Source organism: Ochotona curzoniae, unplaced genomic scaffold (genome assembly GCF_017591425.1).
Source record: "Ochotona curzoniae isolate NIBS_2020 unplaced genomic scaffold, NIBS_Ocur_1.0 scaffold_4763, whole genome shotgun sequence".
NCBI classification, from domain to species: Eukaryota; Metazoa; Chordata; class Mammalia; order Lagomorpha; family Ochotonidae; genus Ochotona; species Ochotona curzoniae.
Genome location: NW_024467123.1, coordinates 822,466 through 844,701, shown reverse-complemented (window position 1 = coordinate 844,701; position 22,236 = coordinate 822,466). Strand labels below are relative to the sequence as shown.

General features: G+C 54.1%; 1 protein-coding gene across 1 annotated transcript; it reads left to right on the top strand.

The window, feature by feature from the left end:
• The first annotated feature begins 12,579 nt into the window (after positions 1-12,579).
• ZNF239 (zinc finger protein 239) lies at positions 12,580-21,994 on the top strand. The gene is made up of 2 exons (XM_040970381.1): positions 12,580-12,654; positions 20,685-21,994. The coding sequence occupies exon 2, from the start codon at positions 20,981-20,983 to the stop codon at positions 21,992-21,994; it is 1,014 nt and encodes a 337-aa protein (XP_040826315.1). The 5' UTR covers positions 12,580-12,654; positions 20,685-20,980.
• The last annotated feature ends 242 nt before the right edge of the window (positions 21,995-22,236 follow it).

Genomic DNA, 22,236 nt, shown 5'->3' with positions numbered 1-22,236 from the left:
TGGCCACGTTGTGCCCCTGCCCCAAGGCCTTGTGGGAGGCCCAAGTGCAGCCCGAAGGACTGGTTCTTCTGGCAGAGGAGATTGCCAAACAACAGAGCCTTCCGGCTGCGGCGTGGATGTTACTGGCTGCCGTTAGTCAGCTGTGCAAGGAGAATCAGGAGCGGAAAGGAGCAGAGGAGAAAGATCTGGAAGGCTCGCAACCTGGCCAGGGGCGGGATGGAGACAAAGCGGTGTGTCTGGGACGAGGCATTAGCTCAGGTCGAGGGCATCTCTGTGCTAGCCGAAAGGCCCTGGAAGCTTCCCGGAGCTCCAGGCCCACGGCCCCTGAGCAATCCCATCAGAGGCCCAGAGGTGCACGTGTGCTTCGAAAACCCTTCACCACCGCACAATCCTGTCAGGAAGGGGCCCCAGGGTGCTCGGTGCATTCCAGGCTCCCGGGTCTAGAGACCACTCCAGCTGGTGGCCGGCCTAGGCGCTGTCCAGCTGGCGCTGCTTTTGCAGGTCAGCAGGATGCAAGGGTCGTGGGGTCAAGGCAGCTTCCGTCAAGACTTGCGAGCAAAGCCCAGGAGCACAAGCCAAGTCGGGGTGCAAGGCTAGAGCCCCTGCGTGCAGCCATGTGCTGTGAGGGGCTCAAAGTGGAGCTGCAGAGGAGACCCCCGAGAAGCAGAACGGCCAGAAAATCGACGACCAGCAGTATGCCAGGGAAGCCCGGGAGAACTGCAGGCACCGGCATACAGCCTCGGGGAGCAGGCGCGAGGGCGAAGAACGGCAGGGCTGTGGAGGTACAGGGGCCCCCCACTACAACGCAAGGGCTGTTGCAGAGAAACCTGGAGCGCAGCCAGATCCCCAGCGCAGCGGCACAGCCAGTCCCAACAGCCTCTCCTCACGTCGGGCGAGTGGAAACGCGCGCGAATGGAAACGCGCGCCGTCGGGAGGTCCACAGAAAGTCACCACCAGAGCGACGTCGGGGGGAGCCACCAAGATGAGACTGTGCGGATGAAATAAAGAGCCAGGGAGCCACCAGCAAAGCCACGGACGCAGGACGTGACACGCCAGCATCACAGCCCGGGGTGCCGAGGATGGAACTTGGGGACTCAGCATCTGCCCGTCTGGTTTGGTCTTTCTGTCCCCGTCTTCTGGGTCCCCTTTCTAGAGTGGAAAACGCTCACCCCGTGGCTGTCCTGCCACTGCATCGTGGAAGTGTGGGACCCGTCTGACCGTATAGGGCTTCAGATGCGCCGCGGGGCGTAGGTAAACCCGGATGCCAGGCTTGGGAATTGGCACCTTGGGGGATGGGATGATTCTGTGTGAGAAGGTCATGGGTTTGGGAAGCCAGGGTTGGAAGCATGGACTGGAAGGAGTTTGCAGAGATGCTAACAGTGAAAGGATTAAGGGTGGGGACTTGATCCAACACCTGTGGCATCTGAGAGGCGGGCCTTGTCCTTGGGCACTGAGCGCATGTGCCTGGAAGGTACTTCTGTAAGCTGTTGGGTTCTGAGGGCCAGGTCACCAGCCTGCCCATCTTGAACTGTGCCCCTCCAGAGTGGACGCTGAAATAAACATTGCCTTGTCGAGAGACTCCCCTCATTGATTTTCATGCAACAAAAACTGATAATTGTGTTGTGAAACGGGCTTCGCTGTCACACACCTAGTGCCATAGCCTAGCAGTCCTTAGGGACTGTCCCAGTGAATTGTCCTTAGGGTAATGGGGGAAAGATGTCCCTCTGGTCAAAAACCTTAGACCCCAGTGGGGTCAGGAATAGAGGCTGAGCAACAGCCAAAGGTCGCACAGTGGGAGAAAGTGGCCATTCAATTTAGAGCAGTAAAGAATGGCCTCTTTGGGGGCCCAGCGCCGTGGCCTAGCGGCTTAAGTCCTCGCCTCGAACACGCTGGGATCCCATATGAGCACGGGTTCTAATCCCGGCAGCTCCACTTCCCATCCAGCTCCCTGCCTGTGGCCCGGGAAAGCAGTCGAGGACGGCCCAAAGCTTTGGGACCCTGCACCTGCGTGGGAGACCCGGAAGAGGCTCCTGGCTTCGGATCAATGCAGCACCAGCCGTTGTGCTCACTTAGGGAGTGAATCGTCGGACGGAAGATCTTCCTCTCTGTCTCTCCTCCTCTCTGTATATCCGCCTTTCCAATGAAAAAATAATAAAAATAAATCTTTAAAAAAAAATTAAAATCATTGGAAAGGCGGATATACAGAGAGGAGAGACAGAGAGGAAGATCTTCCGTCCGATGATTCACTCCCCAAGTGAGCCGCAACGGCCGATGCTATGCCGATCCGAAGCCAGGAGCCTCTTCCGGGTCTCCCACGCGGGTGCAGGGTCCCAAAGCCTTGGGCCGTCCTCGACTGCTTTCCCAGGCCACAGGCAGGGAGCTGGAAGGGAAGCGGGGCTGCCGGGATTAGAACCGGCGCCCATATGGGATCCCGGGCGTGCAAGGCAAGGACCTTAACCACTTGCGCCACCGCGCCAGGCCCAATAAATTAAAATCTTTAAAAATAAATAAAAGAACACCATCGATGGTCATTTTAAATAGAATGGCCTCTTTGATCAGGACTCCCATGAGCACAGCACCGAGGAAAGGATTAACAACGGAGCATATCTGAGGGGAGTGTGCACCCCTGTCTGGTTTATATAACAAAGGGTAGACGTGGCATGGGCACTAAATACTCAAGAAAGTGCCACAACAAACCAGGCCATGTAGTCCAGCAGGATATTGTCTTAAAAAAATAAATAAATAGGGGAGGGGCCCAGCGCGGTAGCCTAGCAGCTAAAGTCCTCACCTTCAACGCACTGGGACCCCATATAGGTGCCAGTTCTACTCCCGGCAGCCCTGCTTGCCATACAGCTCATGCTTGTGGCCTGAGAAAGCTGATGACAGCCCAAAGCCTTGGGAGCCTGTACCCACATAGGAGACCTAGAAGAATTCTGCTCCTGGCTTCTGGCTTCAGATCACCTCAGCACTGGTTGTTGCAGCCACTTGGGGAACGAATCAGCAAATGGAGGATCTTCCTGTCTGTCTGTCCTCCTGTCTGTATACCTGATTTTACAATACAAATGAATCTTTTAAAAAAAATTTTTATTGGGGCCCAGCGCAGTAGCCTAGAGGCTAAAGTCCTCGCCTTGCAACCACTAGGATCCCACATGGGCACCGGTTCATGACTTGGCAGCCCCGCTTCCCATCTAGCTCTCTGCTTGTGTCCTGGGAAGGCAGTCGAGGACAGCCCAAAGCCTTGGGACCCTGCATCCACATGGGAGACACAGAAGCAGCTTCTGCTTCCTGGCTTCAGATCAGGCTCAGCTCTGGCCGTTGTGGCCGCTGTGGAAGTGAACCAACAGATGGTAGATCTTTCTGTCCCTCCTCTCTGTAAAAATCTGACTTTGCAATCTATAGTAAATAAATAAATAGTTTGAAACTTTTTATTTGAAAGTCACTCACAGGCAGAGAAGAGAGATCTTCCATTTGCTCGTTCCCTCCCCAGATGGCTCAGTGGGTAGGGCTGAGCCAGCCAGCAGCCGGCAGCCAGGAGCCAGCAGGCGGCAGCCAGCAGCCAGCAGCCGGCAGCCAGGAGCCAGCAGCCGGCAGCCAGGAGCCAGCAGGCGGCAGCCAGGAGCCAGCAGCCAGCAGCCAGGAACCAGCAGGTGGCAGCCAGCAGCCGGCAGCCAGGAGCCAGCAGCCAGCAGCCAGCAGCCAGGAGCCAGCAGCCAGCAGCCAGCAGCCAGGAGCCAGCAGCCAGCAGCCAGCAGCCGGCAGCCAGGAGCCAGCAGGCGGCAGCCAGCAGGCGGCAGCCAGGAGCCAGCAGCCAGCAGCCAGGAGCCAGCAGGTGGCAGCCAGCAGCCAGGAACCAGCAGGTGGCAGCCAGCAGGTGGCAGCCAGCAGCCAGGAGCCAGCAGCCAGCAGGTGGCAGCCAGCAGCCAGCAGCCAGCAGCCAGGAGCCAGCAGGCGGCTGACCTCCCATGGGGATGGCAGAGACAAGCTCTTAAGCCTTCCTCCACTGCTTTCCAAGCCCATCAAGGGAACAGGCTCAGAAACGGAAGAGCTGAGACACAAACTATTAACTACAGCTATTCGAGGAGCCCCGCCCCACCCCGCCCATTTCAATACAGGTTCATTTGGCCGACACATACCAAACCAGTCAGGGACGACAGAAGAAAGTCAGGATTAAGCCAATGTTTGGCAAGCTAGCATCCCACACTGGAGAGAGCCAGCATCGGATGAATCAGATCACCAGCACCATTCATCAAAGTCTAAACTCTCCTGGTGCCCAGTGTTGGTATACAAACAGGGGGTTGGGGTCAGCTCTGTGATAAACACACCGAAGCCCCCAGGCCCTGCAGCGTGAGTCCCGGCTGCTCCACTTCCAATCCAGCTTCCTGCTGACGTACCTGGGAAGGCAGCAAAGCATGCTCCCAAGACTCGACCCCCAGAACCCACGCGGGAGCCCAGAGGAAGGCCCTGGCTTCTGGCTTTGGGAAGGATCAGCTGTGGCCGCTGCAGACGGAAATTCATATCCCCTCCCCCCACTCTCTGTCTTTCCTTCTCACCAACTCTGCCTTTAAAATAGAACAAATAAATATATATATATATATTTTTTTTTAAAGATTTATTTTTATTATTTTTTTATTGGAAAGGCGGATATACAGAGAGGAGAGACAGAGAGGAAGATCTTCCGTCCGATGATTCACTCCCCAAGTGAGCCGCAACGGGCCGATACTATGCCGATCCGAAGCCAGGAGCCTCTTCTGGGTCTCCCACGCGGGTGCAGGTTCCCAAAGCTTTGGGCCGTCCTCGACTGCTTTCCCAGGCCACAGGCAGGGAGCTGGATGGGAAGCGGGGCTGCCGGGATTAGAACCGGCGCCCATATGGGATCCCGGGCGTGCAAGGCGAGGACCTTTAACCACTTGCGCCACCGCGCCGGGCCCATAAATATATATTTTTTTAATTCCTGACTACAAAGTCCTATACCTCCGAAACAAGATTCTCCTTAATCCTATAGACCCCTGGAAAGGTCCCTATTTTTGGCTTTCTAGAGGTTTCAGTGCAAGGAACTATGGTCATTTGACTCCTTTTTTTTTTTTAAGATTTATTTTTTATTGCAAAGTTAGATATACAGAGAGGAGGAGAGACAGAGAGGAAGGTCCTCCATCCAATAATTCACTCCCCAAGCGCCTGCAACAGCCTGAGTTGCACCGATCCAAAGGCAAGATACAGAGCCAGGAACCTCTTCCGGGTCTCCCACGCCGGTGCAGGGTCCCAAGTTTTGGGCCATCCTTGACTGCTTTCCCAGGCCACAGGCAGGGAGCTGGATGGGAAGTGGGGCTGCTGGGATTAGAATCCGCACCCATATGGGATCCTGGCGCATTCAAGGTGAGGACTTTAGCCTCTATGCCACTGCACCAGGCCTAAAATAAATAAATCTTAAAAAAAAAAAAAAAAAAAGACCTGGCACCCAAATGGGATCCCGGCGCTTGCAAGGCAAGGACTTTGACCACTAGGCCACTGCTACAAGGCCCATTTGACTCATTTTATACCTGAGACTTTGTAGCCCTCCCCAGTCTGGCCTGTCCCCAATCCCAGCTCTCACACTCATCAGTGGGAGCAGTGGCCCAGCAGGGGAGCCCCCCACAGCCCTCCGCCCACCCTCACCCCTCCAACCCAGGTTCTTAAATGTGCTGGTGGGTGCCATGGCCCAGTCTGGCATGGCCTGCCTCACCTCAGCATTCATGGTGGGTGCTGCAGCCTGACTCAGCCTGACCTGCCCCAGTTCCAGCTCATGCTGGTGCGTACTGAAGCTTAGCCCAGTTTGGACAGCCTCTAGTCCTGCGCCCTGATGTGAACCACTGGTGTTGCCCGCTAACCTGGCCTGTCCTGCACCCTGTCCTGGCTCTCACATGTGCCAGTGGGTGCTATGAACGGGCCCAGTCTGACTGTCCTGCAGACCAGAGCCACACGAATGCCTGTGTGTACTGTCACCTGGCCTGGTCCGGGCTGCTCCCAGCCTCGGTTCCTGTGCTCCCCTGCAGGGTCTGCATCCCGACAGAGGAGTTGTGGCTTTTTTTGAACACTTAGTGGAAGGCAGCTTGCAGCCATTAAAAATCACGGTTTGATTCACTTTCCAAATGGCCACGAAGCCTGGGGCTTGGCAAGGTTGAACCTGAGAACTTCATCTGCAACTTCCAAGTGAGTGCAGGCACAGACACCTGGCCCATCTTCCTCTGCTGTCATGGGCACATTGTCAGGGAGCTGGTTCGGAAGTCCAGCAGCCTGGACTCCAATGGGTGCTCATATGGGATGCCAACAGCACAGGCAGCCAGCTAAACCTACTGTGCCATGATGCCAACTTCCCAAAATGTTTTATTTTTTCTAAAAGAGGTGTGTGAAAATTATCCACTATGATAGTAATTTGTCGTTTTTTTTTTTTTTTTCTGTTCTAAAAAGGTTCTTTATATTTTACATATACTTTTAATATATTTCAAATGTAGATTGTTGAAAGTTATTGATGGGGCCCAGCGGCATGGCCTAGCGGCTAAAGTCCTCGCCTTGAATGCGCTGGGATCCCATATGGGTGCCGGTTCTAATCCTGGCAGCCAGTTCTAATCCTGGCAGCTCCACTTCCCATCCAGCTCCCTGCTTGGGGTCTGGGAAAGCAGTCCAGACGCCCAAAGCTTGGGGACCCTGCACCCGCGTGGGAGACCTGGAAGAAGCTCCTGGCTCCTGGTCTCGGATGGGCATAGCATCAGCCGTTATGGTCACTTGGGGAGTGAATCATTGGACAGAAGATCTTCCTCCCTGTGTCTCCTCCTCTCTGTATATCTGACTTTCCAATTTAATAAATAAATCTTTAAAAAAAAAAAAAAGAAAGTTATTGATGACTTTTTCATTGGATTAGTGAAGAAAAATAACTGTGGGACCTGGTGCAGTAGCCTAGCAGCTAAAGTACTCACCTCACACACACCAGGATCCCATATAGGTACTGGTTCTAATCCTGGCTGCCCTGCTTCCCATCTTCCCTACTTGTCACCTGGGAAAGCAGTCAAGGACAGCCCAAAGCCTTGGGACCCTGCACCTGCATGGGAGACCCGGAAGAGGCTCCAGGCTCCTGGCTACAGGTTGGCTCAGCTCCAGCCATTGCAACTGCCTGGGGAGTGAATCAACAGATCGAAGATCTTCCTCTCTGTCTCTCCTCTTCTCTGTATGTCTGACTTTCCAATAAAAATAAATCTTTTTAAAAAAAAAATCAGAAAGAAAAAGAACTGTGGTGGACTCAAGAGAATATGGGCAAAAGAGGAGCTGGAACCATCTAGAAATAATTTTTGGAAGTTTGCTGTGAAAGAAAGGAAAGGGGCCCAGCTCATCGGCCTAACAGCTAAAGTCCTCATCTTGAACGCGCCAGGATCCCATGTGGGCATCGGTTCTAATCCTGGCAGCTCCACTTCCCATCCAGCTCCCTGCTTGTGGCCTGGGAAAGCAGTGGAGGACAGCCCAAAGCCTTGGGACCCTGCACCTGTGTGGGAGACCCGGAAGAAGTTCCTGGCTCCTGGCTTCTGGTTGGCGGCCACTTGGAGAGTGACTCATTGGAGGGAAGATCTTCCTCTCTGTCTCTCCTCCTGTCTATATATCTGCATTCCCAATAAAAATAGAGCTAAGAAAGAAAAGAAGAGAGAGAGAGAAGAGTGGGAATAGAAGTAGTGTAGGGGGCAGAGCTTGGACACATCAGGGGAGGACACCATCCCATTGCAAGTAGCTGGGTTCAGGTCTCAGTTGTACAGGAGACCTGCTTCTCTCCCTGTCTTTCATGTGAAAGACAGGATGGATGGATGGATGGATGGATGGATGGATGGATGGATGGACGGACGGACAGATAGATAGATAGATAGATAGATAGATAGATAGATAGATAGATAGATAACCGTTGTAAAGGAGAGGGGTTACTGGGGTATCACACGTTCTCTCAGAATTACATAGAGAGGGTCAGTCGTGGCATCATAAGCTGATGCTCTTCCTCTGCTGCCAGCCTGGCATAAGGGTGCCGGCTCCTGTTGCACCTGCTCCACGTCTGACCCAGCTCTCTGCTTCTGATCTGGGAGGGCAGCAGAAGGTGGCCCAGTTCCTGGGGCCCCTGCGCCCTGTAGGAAAGACCTGGAAAGACGCTCCAGGTTTCTGGGTTCAGAAGCCAGCTCTGACCATCGCAGCCATTTGGGGAGTGCACCAGTGGATGGAAGATCTGTCTCTCCTCTCTATAAACCTGCGTTTCAAATAAAAACAAATATTAAAAAAAAAATTGGAAGAGATTTTATCCACTGGTTCACTCCCCAGATGGCTGCAAGGAAAACTGGGCCAGGTGGAAACCAGAAGTCAGGCACTTCCTCCAGGTCTCCCACAAATGTAGGGGCCCAAGCACATGGCCAAAGCTCTGCCACCTTTCCAGGCGCCTTAACAGGGATCTGGATGGGAAGTGGAGCAGCCAGGCCACGAACCAGCACCTATATGGGATGTTGCCATCACAGATAGCAGCTTCACCAGCTGCACCACAATGCTGGCCTGGGGTATAATTTCTTATGGAAAATCCTACAGCACAGCCATGAGTATATTGATTCAGTACAGAATGAGAAACTAGCAATGCAGAAGAGAGAATGTCTTCAAACATCCAAGGTAAGTTTTCTCTTTTTTTTCATTTTAATGTTTATTTAAAAGACAAAGAGACAACTTCCTTCCACCCATGGAGCTGGAGCCGCCGGTGGCTTCGCTTCCTTCCGTGGGCCGTTGGCTATCATGCGCATGTTTGGGTTCCCATGAGCAGGTGAGAAGGAGGGACGGAAAGTCCGCAGCTTGCGTGATGGGCTGAGCCTGGGGACTGTCGCTTGCATTTGTGTCCCAGGCAGGTGAAGGGGAAAGGTCCTAGGCCAGCAAGCAGGCCAGAGGACCAGGGCTGGGGATCCATGCATGAGCTTGGGCCTGGTAGGCGAGAAGAGCTCCAGGCCAGCATGTCATCCCACTGGAAGACCAGGCAGGGGAACCCACTCTCTCCCAGACATGGAGACTGTGGATTGCTCAGGAAAGGGGGTAGAGGGATCTTTTAGAGGGAGGACCAATGAGAGAGCATGTTACAGGTGAGGAATAACTTCCGGGGGACTTCCATCAACAAGGCCACCATACATGCAGGTAAGCAAGGGGGCTAACACCAAGCAATTTGGATGAGGAAGCTGGAGGACCTTTCTGGGTCAGACAGATGCACCTGCCTATGTGGGATACCTGAGCTAGGCTAGTTGGCATCCCCCACTGTTGACCACCACCCACCATAGCACATTCAAACTAAGGCAGGGGAGCCCACCTGGCAAAGCCAGAACACAATACTCACCAGTGATTGTTGGAAGAGAGGACAGCTCACATTAGGATGGGCTGGCTACAACCCTAACAAGTACATGAAAGAACCAGGTCTGGGGGCAGATTCTATGGGGAATAGGTGGGCACACCCCTGTGTGACTCTAATACTCCCTGGTTTGCTTAAGAGCTGGGAGCTGGTGACGGGCCAACCTAGGCCTAACCATGGAATCCTAAGACACTCATGAGAACTTGGGTTGGTAATAGGCCAAGCTGGTCTAAGTTGCAGCACCCACAGGAGCACCCAAGAATTGGTATGGGGCAGGCTGGGCCACAACATCCCTCAGCACACAGAGGCCAAGACAGAGGGGGTACACTCTGCCAGGTAAGGGTCTAACACCTACTGGCGAATGTGAGGTCCAGGTTTGGGAATGGACCTGGTGGGAGAGCTTTGGAAATTTCCATGGTGGGTTATCATTCCCTCTGGTGAGCACATGAGTCAGGGTTGGGTGTGGGCCTGGTGGGAGAACTTGGGAAATTCCCCTGGTGGGCCATAGCTCCCACTGGTGAGCATGAGAGTCAGTGCTGGGTATTGGTCCAGCTGGGCAAGGCTGCTCCACTTGTCAGCAGATGTGTGGGTTGACTCGGGACGGTAGACTTGGCATGGCTGGGCCAAACCATGACACTGGCATAAGCGGTGCAGACCACACCAAGCTAGGCTCTCACACCTACTGGTTTGCATGAAGCCAGGGATCGGGGCAGGCTGGACAGGGTTAGGCTGCAGTACCAACCAACAGGAATTGAGACTGGGAGCAGGTTAGGCTAGGCCAGGCTGCAGCATACGATGGCAAAGGCCAAGATGGGGGTTAGGCCACGCCAGGTTAGAATAGAGGAACTACCAGATACACAAAATCTGTGGCTGGAGCAGGCCCAGCTGGGGAGCTAAGGGGACAACTGGGCTACAGTCCCCACTGTTGAGTGTAGGAACCAGAATCAGGGCAGTAATCTGTGCTGGAAGGGCTGCAGCACCTCTCAGCATTGATGTGGACTGGGGTGAGCCAGGCAAGGCTAGGCTCCAGCATCCGCTGCTGTTTGCAAGAGTTAGAGTGGGTATAGAACAAGCCGTGCTGGGTCTCAGCACCCACTGAACCACACGAGAGCCAGGTCTGGAGGTGGACCAGGCATGGCCGGACTGTAGCATGTAGTAAGAGCCACAACGGGTATGGGTTAGTTGAGCAAGGACGCTATTCCTGCCAGGATAGGAGGTAGGCCCAGCCAGGGCAGGACAAGCACTCACCAGTGGGCAAAAGATATGTCACTGGGAGGAGACCCAGTAGAGGAACTTAGGGAACGCCTCTGTTAGCAGTGCAGTCCCTGCAGGTGAGTGCAAGAATCAGAAGGAGCAACAGCCCAGATCAGGCCAGATTACATTACCTGCCAGCATAGGTGTGGCTCAGACCTGGGCCGGTTTCATAGCACCCACCAGCAGATGTAAGAACCAGGACGGGGTGCATGACAGGACAGGTTGGGCCACAATACCAAGCAGTGAGGACCAGGACTAGAGGCTGTCCAAGCTGGGCTAAGCTTCAGTACCCACCACCTTGAGTTGAAACTTGGGGGCAGGTCAAATTGGGCTGGGCTACAGCACCCACCAGCATATGCTGAGGTGTGACAGACCATGCCAGACTGGACAGTGGCACCCACCAGCAAATGCAAGATCCTGAGGGAGGTGAGCCCAGTAAGAGGACTACAGAGGCACCCTGCTGGGTCACTGCTCCCACTGGTGAGCATAAGAGTTAGGACTTGGGGCAGACCAGGCTAGGCAAGGCGACAACACGCACTTGACTTCATGCAAGCTGGTTTGGGGGTAAAGTCGGTTGGGCTATGTGACCATATTCACCGGTGCCAGAGTGAGTACGGGTTAGCTGAGCTTTGCCACAGCAGTGAACAGAAAATGCCAGGACTATGGGCAGGTCCTGTCAGGCTGGACTGCAGAGCCACCTGGAAAGTGCAAGACCTGGAAGTGGGCTTAGTTGGGAAAGTACAGGCACCCCTCGGATGGGCTACAGCTCCCACCAGTGAGCATGAGAACCAGGGCTGGGGGTGGGCATGCCTGAACAGGTGCTGGTATAAGGCCCAACACAATGGCTCAATTGGCCAATCCTCCCAGATTGGCTCAGCGCTGGCCACGGCAGACACTTGGGGAGTAAACCAGACGATTGGAGAGCTCTGCCTCTCCAGTAAAAATAAATAAAACATTTCTGTATAAACGTCTGCGTTGGCTCCGCCGTGACCGACCGAGCACGGCCCTCCACCCACCCACTTGGCCCTTCCACTTGAGAATATTCGAGAATGATGAAATCACGGCGGGATTTAAGCCCCTTCTCCGCGGTAGCTTTTTTTAAACAAACCCTTCAAGGCTCTTGTTACAACACACTCCGTCGCGTTAGTAATCACGGACTCGGGAGAACCACTTCAAGGCCGCCGTCGCCCACCGGCCGCCCTCAGCGGTACCCCGACCCCGGGACGGCGCCGGATGTGGTGGGCGGGGCCCGCGCGCGGCATGCTGGGAGTTGTAGTCCGGGCCCGTCCGCGTGGGCGCGTGGGGGAGATGCCGGGGAGCTGCGCGGTCCGCTGTGGGTTTCCACGTGGGAGGTGAGAGGAGGCCCGGCCGCCCGCGGGGCTGGCAGAGGAGAGCGGGGTGTCGGGGGACAGGGCTCCCCGGGGGAGGCGCTGGGCCGCCCGGGACTCAGAGGAACCCGGGGGGCGGGGAGGCCGCCGTGGAGAGCGCGGGGCCTCGGGGGCGCCGCACGTGGGGCGCGGGGCCGCAGTTGCAGGTTGCACGGGTGACACGGGTGGCCCCTGCTGCTGCCTGGGCCTCGCCTGGCCTGGCCTGGCACTCAGGGCCTTCCTCCCAGGAGGATGGCGGGTGAGAGGGGGCGTTAGGCCTAGGAGAGGGGTCCCCACGAGGGACCGGGGTCTCTGCGCCGCGGCAGCACCGCCCTCACGAAAGGAGCTTGCGTGGAGAGCCCAGGCACCCCGGGAATGAGGGTGCGTTGGGGTGGCCAGTGCACCCCCAGATCGCGCTTTGCAGAATTGGAGTCAGCCAGCTGGGGTCCCCAGGGGGAGAGGGATGGGGCTGAGCAACCGTGGACCTGCAAGCCTGCTGGACTGGCGGGCTGGTCTGCGTGGTGCGGCCGCGAGCTTGATGTTCATGGCTCTTTCTGACGCTGCCTCTCCAGGAATCTGACCTTCCAGGCGAGCCCGGTCTCTATTCTCCCGAGATGCCTAAGACTCGCGTGTGGCTTTCTCCGTGGGAGGCAGAAGGTACTGTGCAGGTGTGGGTGTGATGGGAAGGGTGTTGCTGCAGGGTGCGAGCGAGATCACGCCAGACATGTCTCAGGTTTGTTAAGGAGCCTTTATTAACCAAGGCTGGTGATAAACAGGGCCCACTGGAAATAGCCAATCACAAGACCATATGGCAGTCCAATCGATCGAAACCCAAGAGGAACAAACTGACTTTATCCTCAAGTCCATCCATTAAGCTGAAGACCGGTGTCCCAGCTTCCCCAACAATAAGTTATCCTAAAGCCATGCAACGAATAACCGGGACACACTTCCAAAGCTGCAGACATTCACCTTTCCCTGGCTTCTCTGCCCACATTCCACTACTGCTAGGGCCTCACCTCTCCTGGAACTCTCACAAAGTACACACATCAGAAACACACAGCATCTTAGCATTAACATCGTCACCATCCCGCCCAAGCAGTGAGCAGAGACACCATCCTGGGAGTCTGTCCGTGGGAAGCCAGAGAGCAAGCAGGTCCTGGGGAGGCCAAGAGTCGGGGTGCCAGAGCGATGGAAGCACACGACCAAGAGAGCAAGCCCCTCCCTAACAGGGCTTTGTGAGGGCAGTGGTTACACAACAGTGCAGTACCGCCCCCTCTCAGGAGATAGGCCAGAGTCACAGGTGGGCAGGGGAGAATACCCAGGTGGTGATGACGGAGTGTCTGCCAAGCTCATGACCCTGAACTAGCTGCCTACCTCACCACAGGATCCACCGATGATGCCACCAGGCCCTGCACCAGTGTCTGCCGATTTTGAACTCCGTGTTAGTCCTCTCCCTGTCCTGACTTGGATTGGGTACACTCCTTAGAGCATCCCTGGGGCAAGGTGCACCAGCCCTGCTGGCCTGGTCCCTGGGAACAAAGCCTGCCCTTTTCCTGCCAGACACTTCACTCAAGTTAATAGTTGTTCAGCGCTATCGCACATTCAGTCTAGTGCTAAGTGGTCTGAGGGAACAAAATAGAACTGTAAACCCTAAAAAAATAAAACTATAAACTATAAATCATAGTCTATTCTTTTTTTTTTTTAGTATTTATTTTTATTTTTATTACAAAGTTAGATATACAGAGAGGAGGAGAGACAGAGGAAGATCTTCCTCAGCCCCAAGGTCCTCTGTGGTGATTTTTTTAAAAATTAGAGTTCCTGGGATAGCGTGGTGCTGCAGCAAGCTAACCCTTCACGCTGACATGCCGGGATCCCATGTGGGCGCCGGTTCAAGTCCCAGCTGCTCTACTTCTGATCCAGCTCCCTGCCTGCGGCCTGGGAAAACAGTCGAGGATGGCCCAAAGCCTTGGGACCCTGCACCCATGTAGGACACCCTGAACAAGCTTCTGCCCTCTTTTTCACACTGTCTGCCTCTCCTCTCTATAAAATCTACCTTTCAAATAAAAAACAAGGTAAAGCATTTTTTTTTCCTACCTAGGGTTTCTAGCCCTCTCCTGTGGGGACATGGAAAGGAGAATGCTACTTGTTTCTTATCTTGTTATTCAGATTTATCCTGAAATAGCTTTTCTATTTACTTGATGTGCCTAAAGGTAAGCAAGATTGAGTCACTCATCCTTTCTTTTTCTTTTTGTCTAAGATTTATTTTGTCTTTATTGGAAAGTCAGATATACAGAGAGGAGGAGAGACAGACAGATCTTCCGTCCACTGATTCGCTCCCCAAGTGGCCACAACGGCAGGAGCTGAGCCAATCCAAAGCCAGGGGCCAGGTGCCTCTTCCGGGTCTCCCACACGGGTGCAGGGTCCCAAGGCTTTGGGCCATCCTGGACTGCTTTTTTTAAAAAATGAAATATTTTAAATTGTATTTAAGTTTCTGAAAGGCAGAGAAAGGTGCTGAGCTGGGATTTGAAATGGGTACTCCAGTGTGAGATGCAGGCATTGCCAGCAGCCCCAGCACTAACTGTATGCCCTGTAATATACAAACATTCCAAACAAGCAAGCAGGGGTCACATGCTGTGGCAAGGTAAGATTCTGACTGTGCCGGGCCTGGCGTGGTAGCCTAGTCCTCGCTAAAGTCCTCGCCTTGAATGCGCCAGGATCCCATATGGTCACCGGTTCTAATTCCGGCAGCCCTACTTCCCATTCAGCTCCCTGCTTGTGGCCTGGGAAAGCAGTCGAGGATGGCCCAAAGCCTTGGGACCCTGCACCTGCATGGGAGACCTGCAGAAGGTTCCTGGCTCCTGGCTTCGGATCGGCACAGCACCGGCCATTGCGCTCACTTGGGGAGTGAATCATTGGCTGGAAGATCTTCCTCTCTGTCTCTCCTCCTCTCTGTATATCTCACCTTGTAATTAAAAAAAAATAATAAATCTAAAAAAAAAAAGATTCTGACTGTGCCACCAATATACCATATGCATGCCAGTTTATGTTCCAGCGACTGCTTCATTTTTTTCTTTTAACAATTTCTTTTATTTTTGTTGGAAAGTCAGATGTAGAGAAAGGAAGATCTTCCCTCAGCCCTGACTGTCACTGCCATTTAGAGAGTGAACCAGCAGATGGAAGATCTCTTTCTCTACATCAATCACCCTGTGTTTTAAATACAAAAATAAAATGCCAAACTCACCAATAAGCACACAAACAAAAAAGTGATAAGTGACAGAGTTAACAAAGCTGGTGGCAGAGCAGGTGTAAGCTGCTACGTGTGACACTGGTTCTGGTTCGTGTCCCTAGCTGTTCTACTTCCAATCCAGTTCCCTCCTAATGTGCTTGGGGAACTGGTGGAAGATGACTAGAGTATGGGGCCCCCGCCCCACCTGGGAGACCTGGGTGGACCCAGCTTGGCCCTAATGGCTGTTGTGGCAACTTGCACAGTGAGCAGTGGATGGCAGAGCTCTGCCTGCACCTCCTCTCTCTCCTTGTCACTCTGCTTTTCTTTTTGTTTTGTTTTAAAGATTTATTTTTATTATTTTTTTACTGGAAAGGCAGATATACAGAGAGGAGAGACAGAGAGGAAGATCTTCCGTCCGATGATTCACTCCCCAAGCGAGCGCAACAGCCGATGCTATGCCGATCCGAAGCCAGGAGCCTCTTCCGGGTCTCCCATGCAGGTGCAGGGTCCCAAAGCTTTGGGCCGTCCTCAACTGCTTTCCCAGGCCACAGGCAGGGAGCTGAAAGGGAAGTGGAGCTGCCGGGATTAGAACCGGCGCCCATATGGGATCCCGGGCGTGCAAGGGCGAGGACTTTAACCACTTGCGCCACGGCGCCGGGCCCACTCTGCTTTTCAAATGAACAAGCTTGTAAAGAAGCGAGATAAGCCTAACTTGAGCCTGAGAAATGTGTCAACAATCGGGCCAGTGTTCAATATAATTCAAGCATTAGATAGATCCATTTTAGAGTGATATCCCAGAGATGTTTCTGCAACTTAAGAATGCTAATAACTATTGTTCTGTTATTTTTTCTAAAGATATATTTAAATGTTTTTGGAAAGTCAGATATACAGAGAGGAGGATCTTCATTCCGATGATTCACTCCCCAAGTGGGCCTGATGGCTGGAGCTGAGCTGATCTGAAACCAGGAGCCAGGAACTTCCTCCAGGTCTCCCACGCAGGTGCAAGGACCCAAGACTTTGGGCCATCCGTCCTCGACTGCTATCCCAGGCCACCGGGACATGAACCAGTGCCCATATGGGACCCCAGTGTGTGCAAGGCGAGGACTTTAGCCACTAGGTTACCTTGCCGGGCCCAGATTGTTAATAACATTAAAAGACATTAAAGTGGGCCTGTTGCATGCACTGGGAGCTCACATGAGCACAGGTTCTAACAGCCTTGGTTGTTGCAGGTATGTGGGGGATTGAATCAACAGACAGATCTTTCTGTCAATATGCCCTTCAAATAAACAAATACAGATTAAGAAGAAAAACTGTTACTTGGTAATGCAATGCATTTTGTACCAAGTAAGCGTGTTCAAGTTTGGTGAATGGGAACACAACCATCAGAGCGGAAAGGAAGAGGGAGGGGTGCGGCACCGTGGCCTAGCGGCTGAAGTCCTCACCTTGCACGCTCTGGGATCCCATATGGGCGCTGGTTCTAATCCCGGCAGCTCCACTTCCCATCCAGCTCCCTGCTTGTGCCCTGGGAAAGCAGTCAAGGACGGCCCAAAGCCTTGGGACCCTGCACCCGCGTGGGAGACCCAGAAGAAGTTCCTGGCTCATGGCTTCAGATCAGCTCAGCTCCGGCCATCACAGCCATTGGGAATGAATCAAAGGATGGAAGATCTTCCTCTGTGCCTCTCCTTCTCTCTGCATATCTGCCTTTCCAATAAAAATAAATAAACCTTTTTAAAAATGTACTTATTTTTATTGGAAAGTCAGATGGACAGAGAGGAGGAGAGACAGAGAGGAAACTCTTCTGTCTAATGATTCACTCCCCAAGTGACTGCAAAGGCCAGAGCTGCGCCAATCCGAAGCCAGGAGCTCTTCCAGGTCTCCCACACGGGTGCAGGGTCCCAAGGCTTTGAGCCGTCCTTGACTGCTTTCCCAGGGCACAAGCAGGGAGCTGGATGGGAAGTGGAGCTGTCAGGATTCAAACTGGCGCCTGTATGGGATCCCAGCACTTGTAAGGCAAGGACTTCAACCATTAGGTTATCATGCCAGGCCCGGAAACAGGTTTTCTTAAATTACTTCATTAATTTAGAAGAACTATGATTATTTCTTGTTTCTCTCATCTTTTAATCCTATTTCTTGAGTTTGCTCATCTATTATTTTTCTACCTTTTAGTCCACTATGCCTATTTTTTTTTTAAATTTTCATAGTTTTTCAAGAGTCTCCTGTTGCCAGGTGACACAGGAGCGTTGTGTCACCTGCAGTTGATGTCCAATCACTGCGAAACCTGCGTGTTTGGCTGGGACTCAGGAGGGAAGCAGCCGGACTGCATACTAAGGGGGCCGCCATCGGCCCAGCGGTCAGCACACTGGTCATGCGCCTGCGTCAGGTTCCAAGCCCAGCTCTGGTTCCTGGCACAGTCTCTGCTGATGCAAAGCCTTGGAGGCAGCCCCGGATGGCTCAACTAACTAGGGCCCTTCCTCCCACACCTGAGACCCGGCACTGAGTCCCTGCCTTCCAGCCCCAGGTCAGCCCCAGCTCATCTGGGACGTAGACCAGCAGGTGGGAGACACCACGCAAGGAGAATAGTGCCAGCTGGTTTTTCTGGTCTCCTTAGTGCCTTGCCTCTGCAGCCCCCGCTGGCACTGCCTCCTCAGAACTCCCACCTCGGGGGTGCCCTCAGGGTTTGTCCCGGGCACCTGGGGAATTGGCTGGGTAGGTTTCCATAATCCCCGCCTCTGCCCGTCCCTGCCTCACCTGATTTTGTTCTGTATGGGTTTTTTGGCAGCCTGCTTTGCCCTGGAGGCGCTATGTTGAGCCACTGCCACCCAGGATTGCATTTTCTTTTCTTTTCTTTTTTCTTTTTTCAATCAGAGTAAACATCTATTTTTTTTAAGATCTATTATTTATTTTTATTGCAAACCCAAATATATACAGAGAGGAGGAGAGACAGAGAGGAAGATCTTCCGTCCGATGATTCACTCCCTAAGTGAGCGCAACGGCTAGAGCTGAGCCGATCTGAAGCCAGGAGCCAGGAACTTCTTCCGGGTCTCCCACACGGGTACAGGGTCCCAAGGCTTTTGGCCATCCTTGACTGCTTTCCCAGGCTACAAGCAGGGAGCTGGATGGGAAGTGGGGCTGTCAGGATTTGAACTGGTGCCCATATGGGATCCTGGCACATTCAGGGTGAGGACATTAGCCACTTGGCCACCACCCCAGACCCAGGATTTCATATTCTATGGGGCAGAGGGAGGTTAGGCCAACAGTTCTAATGCTGACAGCCAGCCAGCCGTTGGGAATGCCCGACTCGAAGGGGCACATCTGTTCCCTGGATCATCCTGACTGGACGGTTGCCGAGTCTGCAGTCTGAATTCCCAGGACGTGGTGAGAAGGCCCCTTGCCAGGGGAAGTCTTGTCCTGCGGATGGCAGCAGATGTGCAGGTGTGGCCGGCCTTCCAGCTTCTCCCACATTGCTCTGGTGAGGGCAGCCTGTCTGTGCTTCAGGACTGTTAGAGTTTGGTTTGCTCTGCTTTGCTTTTCATCCTAATTGTAGGAATCTTTGCTCTTGCTTTGACGGACATACACACCAGAGACGAACCATCTTTAATCCCGATACTTGGTCCTCAGCAGTGCTGTGAGGATGTTAGCCCAGCACCACAGATAACATCACGCTTTTACTGTTGGCCACTCAGCCCCTGTCCTGCTGGCCAGCCATGCCCACTCAGGTGCCTGCTCTAGGTCTCACTTGCCACCGAGACTCAGAGCAGATCTCTCCACAGCTGTCATCCTCACGTCCTTCTGATGGGCTGCCGTGTCCACCTCCACGCAAAGTTTGTGCAAGTTTACCTTGCAGGTCCTGAGGAGGAAGCGACTGAGGGGAAAAAAAATGGAAACAGAACTCTCATGAGCTACTGACAAAGTTTATTTCCAGGGTTCCAGTATTTATACACTCAGCAAAACAGTAGTTCAGGGCCCGGCACGGTGGCCTAGTCCTCGCTAAAGTCCTCGCCTTGTATGCGCCAGGATCCCATATGGGCGCCAGTTCTAATCCCGGCAGCCCCACTTCCCATCCAGCTCCCTGCTTGTTGCCTGGGAAAGCAGATGAGGACGGCCCAAAGCCTTGGGACCCTGCACCCGCGTGGGAGACCTGCAGAAGTTCCTGGATCCTGGCTCCTGGTTTCGGATCGGCACAGCACCAGCTGTTGTGGTCACTAGGGGAGTGAATCATCAGACGGAAGATCTTCCTCTCTGTCTCTCCTCTCTGTATATCTGACTTTGCAATAAAAGTAAAAAATAAATCTTAAGATAAATAAATAAAATAAGTAAAATCTTAAAAACAGCAGTTGAAGCAGCTCGGACTTAGGTCATGTGTGTAAGCAGGGAGTTCAAGGCGAGTTAACAAGGCGCCTTGATCAAAGCACTGTTGGGATAGGGCACAGATAAGGAGTATTGTCTGTCCTTGGTTAGCTGACTAGACAGAGCACAGATGTTCGCCCTTTATCAAGGCAGTTACGAAAACCCCTCCGAGCGTTCGCTGGGGGCAGCATGCCTCTTCCTGGAGCCCCCCTCACGTTCCCAGCCTTGCCTCTGTCACCCCAGCTTCTCCCGTTGGGTGCATTCCAACGGTTCGCATTCCAGTGGTGGCTGTGATCACAGTCATTTCCCTTTGAGTTGATGCGTGGAAACGTTTGGTCCCTGCTGTAGCCTTTAGCTGTGGCCTCCAAGCCCTTGGCTCTCGTTCCTGCCTCCCTTGCCATTTCCTGAACCTGCTGTATTTCCTAATTTTTTTTTTCCTGTGACTTTGTCCCAGAAATCTCCCGCAGGCCCTAAGATTTGGTTGTGTGCCCCTCACGTGGACTCCCGCACATGTGTCTCCTCTGGCATGTTGTACTGCACACACATCTGTGTGATGTGGTTGAGGTTACACATCCCCGACCGAAATCCAAAATGCCCCAACACCCGAAGCTTAGGGGATGCCAAGGTTTGCACTGTGTATCATTTTGGACTTAGGGTGTTCAGCTGGTCACAAGTCTGCAGCTGTTGCAAAGCTTAAAAGCGCTCTGGAGGCAGACATGGCTCTGGTTCCACGCCTTTGAGGTCAGTGCTACCCACCACCCCCAACACACGGTCACCTCGCTCTTGGTACAGGTGAGCCCGTCCCTCCGGGAAGCCACGGCTTGTTAACAGAAGGTGTCTGCTTTCTTCCGTATCCCCAACACCTAGAAAATTGGAATGGCAATTAAGTGCAGATGCGATCAAGTGACATGGCTGAACCATGAAGCAATCCTTGTATGGACTGTGCTTCGGAGCAGAGAGAACTCCTTTATCCCATGGCCTGGGTCTTCTCTGCTTTCGGCATTCACCCCAACACGGGACAAGCTGGCCTTTCTCCTACTTAACAGTCTTCCGTCCTCCGGTACTCCCGATCTTGAACTTGCTGTTTTTATCACTGAATTCTTATGTTCCCTAGGAGATATGAATGAAAATTCTGTACAGAATCCGCCAAAGAAAGGACTTAAGAATCTGTTTTGGGAGCGTTCGTGGTGGCTCGTTTTGGAAGGGATGGCCAGGATCCCAAGTCAGAGTCCAGAAAACCCTGGGAATCTTCAAGGAGAAGTGCAGTGAGAGCCCTGACCTGAATCTCGCCCCGTGTTGGACGCAGGGAGAAGCCCTTCTCGTGTCGCCAGCAGCAGGCACACTGTGCGGACCCTTCATGCTGATGGCTTCCAAGGTGAGAAGCGCTGACCTCTGAGAGCGCGGAGCCAAATGGCTGCAGGGGACGGTGCGGTGCAGGTGTGCAAGGACGAGTCCCGGCAGGCTCAGGGCACGGGCGCTCTCTTGGAAACCAAGGAGAACCCCGAGAGGAGGGAGGGAAGTGGGGCGAGCCCTCTCGCAGAGCGTCCTTTGGAGGACCTTCACCTTAAGCTGGTGTCTGACATCGCAGAGCTGGGCTCGCCCTCTCCCAGGGCTGAGGCAGCTGGCCAGCCACGCGAGGAAGTCCCCTTGGCGGAGAAGCCACTCCTGGGCAGTCGGTGTGATGTGGCCGGCAGTCGGGACTCGGAGCTGCTGGGGCTTCATCAGAGGGGCCAAGGCGGACAAAAGCCCTACCGGTGCGAGCAGTGTGGCAAGGCCTTCAGCAGGAGCTCCAGCCTGCTGGTGCATCGAGCAGGGCACGAGGACGAAAAGCCCTACAAATGTGACAGGTGCGGCAAGGGCTTCACCAGGAGCTCCAGCCTGCTCATCCACCACGCCGTGCACACGGGCGAGAGGCCCTACAAGTGCAACAGGTGCGGCAAGGGCTTCAGCCAGAGCTCCAAACTGCACATCCACCAGCGGGTGCACACGGGCGAGAAGCCCTACGAGTGTGGAGAGTGCGGGATGAGCTTCAGCCAGCGCTCCAACCTGCACATCCACCAGCGGGTGCACACGGGCGAGAGGCCCTACAAGTGCGGGGAGTGCGGCAAGGGCTTCAGCCAGAGCTCCAACCTGCACATCCACCGCTGCACCCACACCGGGGAGAAGCCCTACCAGTGCTACGAGTGCGGCAAGGGCTTCAGCCAGAGCTCCGACCTGCGCGTCCACCTGCGGGTGCACACCGGGGAGAAGCCCTACCACTGCGGCAAGTGCGGCAAGGGCTTCAGCCAGAGCTCCAAGCTGCTCATCCACCAGCGGGTGCACACGGGCGAGAGGCCCTATGAGTGTGCCAAGTGCGGCAAGGGCTTCAGCCAGAGCTCCAACCTGCACATCCACCAGCGGGTGCACAGGAAGGAGCCACACTGAAGACAGGAGCCGGTTCTCCCCTGGAGAGCGCTCCAACGGGAAGGCCCGGTGTTTCTCACGTCACCCCTTCCTCTCTATTCCACGGGGGACAGAGGACCAGCTGCATTCAGAGGAGCTCTTGCATCGCACACAATCATCCACTCCTTCAGCGTGTTCAAGCCCTTCATTCTGCGGCCCGTCACTGGGTCACTCCGGTTCCTCAGACAGGTGTCTGGCTGCACGCTCTGCCCGGCAGGGGGCGC